General features: G+C 39.1%; 1 protein-coding gene across 1 annotated transcript in view; it reads left to right on the forward strand.

Annotated features, from left to right (window-relative positions):
• The window catches only part of LOC104510053 (vacuolar protein sorting-associated protein 13D-like), a gene marked incomplete at its 3' end in the record, with an annotated part of 79,040 nt that overhangs the window by 18,535 nt on the left and 56,797 nt on the right, over positions 1–3,708 (forward strand). Inside the window, 5 exon segments of the mRNA XM_010152186.1 lie at positions 1–190; positions 1,094–1,184; positions 1,749–1,875; positions 2,758–2,938; positions 3,502–3,684. The exon segment at positions 1–190 is cut by the window's left edge and continues 29 nt beyond it. Of these exon segments, the coding sequence (XP_010150488.1) occupies positions 1–190; positions 1,094–1,184; positions 1,749–1,875; positions 2,758–2,938; positions 3,502–3,684 (772 nt within the window).

Below are 3,708 nucleotides of genomic sequence, written 5' to 3' on the forward strand. Positions count from 1 at the left end.
TTGTCTAGATGTCTTAATAACTTTGCAAACGTGGGTAGTGATACTGGATTTCTTTGGGATTGGATCCACTGCTGATAACCACGCTATGAAGCTGCAACCTGAAGATACTCAGCAGACAGTCAAATCAGAAATAAATACTGTGACAGCTTCTCAAGCCCAAGAGCCTGTAAACACTAAGCTGGATCTGAAGGTATGCTTGAGATGCAAAATAGTAGTTGGATTGTCTGTCATAAAACGTCCAGTTTATAGAAACTTAAGGTGACATTTCAATTAAATGTTTTATGTTCTAGTGGAGAATGCACATAAATTCAGAAACAGGTTCAAAGCCCGCATAGACGTAATTAAACAGAAAAAAGTGCAGAAATTAATAGAAAAGCAAAGCATTAGCCAAATGATTGTCTCCCTTGCTCTGTCACCCTCCTTAGACACGTGTATGTCACCTGAAGGGAGGCTGATGCAGGTTGCTCCCCGTTTATCCAATGGGGCTCTCATGGGTAGAGTTTGACACCAACCCCCCAGTCCCATCCGGTCTGCTCTGTGTCTGAGAGCCTGAGGAAGGTGTGAGTTGTGGGCAGTGAGTGTTATTTCCCTGGGATAACACCGGGCACAGACTAAATGTCTGTGATCTCTTAAATGGTAAGATTGCTTCAGAACTGAAGACCTGATATGCTGTTCTGGGTACCGTGGAACTTGTTCTTTAAAAAAAGTATGTACTTTTGTAAACATACGCATCTATGTCTACACATATATATGTATAAGCATGGGATTGGTTTTTTTAGAGAGTGTACATATATGTAGTCTTTGCCTAGACGTCCTGCAGTCTAACTTCAAAATGACAAATTCTGAAAGAGGAAAGGAGGAAGATAACAGTGCTAGGATTTGTTGATGACCTGATCATTTCAAGTTGCTTGGGAGACTCGTTAATGTGCAAACAGGGAAGTAAAAAGGTTCTTTTCCTCCAGTGTCTCCCAATGGGATAATGCTTGTTTGCCATTTATGTGTTACAGTGCAATTGTCTTGAAAAAACTAACAAGATGTTCCAGCTATGAAGTCATATTATTTAATACCAACCTGTTCCTTTTTGTTTGACCAGGTCCATTCTTTATCATTAGTACTGAATAAGACGACCAGTGAGCTCGCTAAAGCCAGCGTGTCAAAACTTGCAGCTCACCTAGAAGTGTTCGGTGAGTAGGTTGGAGGGCTGAGGTTAAATGCAGTTTAAAATAACAGGAGGTGTCTGCTGGAGTTGTGATTTGAAATGCTTTTATTTTAGTGCTCATTGTGGTTTTTATGTCTTTGTTTCTTGGGGAAGTTGAACGTTCTCTTCCCACTGCTATTTCCTCTGCTTTTCCAGGTTTGATTTTAAATCCTTGCATCCCTCGGTTGTCAAACCCTTGGTCATTTTGGCTGAGATTGGCTAGGATTTTAATACGTCACTTTCACAATAGAAACACTACAGAACAGTAGTGTTATGTTGCTGTTTTCCAGAAAAAAAAGCGTTCTGTCTAGGTTTTCATGAATCGAAGCGGTGTGATCACATTATGTACGTAAAGCAGAGACTTATGTTCGGGTTAATACAATCTTTGTAGCAGAAAGTGATGTGATTTGCTTTGGATGTGAGGTTTAATGTTTAATCGAATGTGATTTATTTCATTACTTGTAACAAGTTTACCCCACTAATAGAAACTCGTGGGGTTTAATAACTTTCTGTGTTTGAGGATCCTAATTGTCTGTCTTTTGTTTTGCAGAGGGAGATTTAGCCCTGCAGGGAAGTATTGGAAGTCTGTCCTTGAGTGATCTTACAGCTCATGGAGAATTTTACAGAGAACGTTTCACTACAAGTGGTGAAGAGGCACTCATTTTCCAAGTCTATAAGTACGAATTCAAACATCTTCTTACTCGATATTAACACCATTAAGTCCTCACCACCCAAAAAACCAAACCAAAACCCAAACAAACCCACAACTGTCAGGTCTGCATGATTCTGCTCTGGGTGCTTGTGACTTAAATGAGGCTTTGCACACTTTCAGTCATAAACTTAGGATTTGCAGCTTTTCTCTGTCCTGCAGTGTACATGGCTTATCAGGAAAAGCAGTTTATTATTTTCCCTCTAAAGCTGTTCTTGAAAGTATTTAGGTGATAGTTTGTTCCTAGATAAAATAGTGGTTGTTTTTTAGAAGTTGGAAGAGCTTTTCAACCGGTTAAATTGATTTTTTCCTTTGCTCTTTGATTAATTTTGGAATTAAGAGCTTTTGTCATAATGTACTCTTGGAAGTTCTTTGTGTAAAGCGACAGTTTTTATCCTGTCATGTTTCATGGTTTTCCATCCCCTCCTCTACCCACTAGAATGTATCAGATTAGAAGTTATCCAAGTAATGTTACGGAATTGATTTGTAATGTCACAGCACACGGATGCAGATTTGAACCTATATATTATGCAGTAGACCTTAATAAGCCACTGTTGAGATGTGTAAAATCACCAAAGATGGGTCTGTTAGACATAGAGATTAGAGGTCTTTTCCAAATGCAGAATTTTCCTCTTTGTTGAATTACAACTCAGTAGCATTTAAATGTATGTAATTTAGAAATAATAATGTTAAACCAGTTTTTCATATCTATAATTGAAATAGTTTTAATTATCTCGTGTGAACATCAGTTAAATCTTCTATATTATTATTTTGAATGCAAAAAAATGAGTAACACTATTTGTAGAATGTAGCTAAGATAGCTAAATTTTACTTCCAACCTTTCCCATAGGTACGGGAGGCCAGATCCGTTGCTGCAGAGGGAGTGTGATATTCGCGTCACCCTGCGAATGGCCTCTGTGCAGTACGTGCACACTCAGCGTTTCCAGGCGGAAGTGGTGTCTTTCATCCAACATTTTACTCAGCTTCAGGATGTCTTGGGGCGGCAGAGAGCAGCAATCGAAGGACAAACAGTATGTCTGGGTTTTTTCTGTTCTTTCTGAGCCTACTTTTGGAGGTTGAAGTACAGTATGAAGTTTATGTTAATGCATCCACTCAGAGGGTTGAAATGATGGGAAGTTTTAGAGTTGTGATGTTAGTGGGGTCTGGTCATACTCATCTTGTAGTTAAAAGATCTTATTTAGGACCATCCTGCAGCTTATGAAAGTTTAGAATACCAAATTTACACAGTACTTCAAACTTTGGCACTTGGATCCTGCTGTATCCACCGATAAAGGTGTTTTCCAAGTCTTTGTGATGCTGGACAAAGAGAGCTCAAGATTTCATCTTGCCTCTTTCTCCTCTCGTCACCAGGTAGTTTCAATACCTGACTAAGGCAAACCAAGTGATAAGTCTTTCTGCCTAAAGCAAGAGTTTGAGTTCTTTTTTTGGAGTTCTTTTTTTGGCGTAAAATTTTATCACATCTTAATTTTGTAAATCAAGGAATGGTGTTCCTGAACTCAGTACTAATCAGGGTGAAATAATTGCCCACTTCCTGTATTTTTAATTTTTTTAAATTAATTGTTGCTCTTCCAAGGTAAGAGATAAAGCACAGCGAGCTTCCCGAGTTCTTCTTGACATTGAGGCTGGTGCTCCTGTTCTCCTCATACCTGAAAGCTCGAAGTCTAATAGTCTTATCGTCGCTAATCTCGGCAAACTGAAAGTCAAGAACAGATTCCTGTTTGCGGGTACGCCGGGTACTTTTTCATTAAAGAACAAGGTAAGCACGTTACTTCTCGGTTCA

Source organism: Eurypyga helias, unplaced genomic scaffold, assembly GCF_000690775.1.
Source record: "Eurypyga helias isolate BGI_N326 unplaced genomic scaffold, ASM69077v1 scaffold6165, whole genome shotgun sequence".
Taxonomy (NCBI): domain Eukaryota; kingdom Metazoa; phylum Chordata; class Aves; order Eurypygiformes; family Eurypygidae; genus Eurypyga; species Eurypyga helias.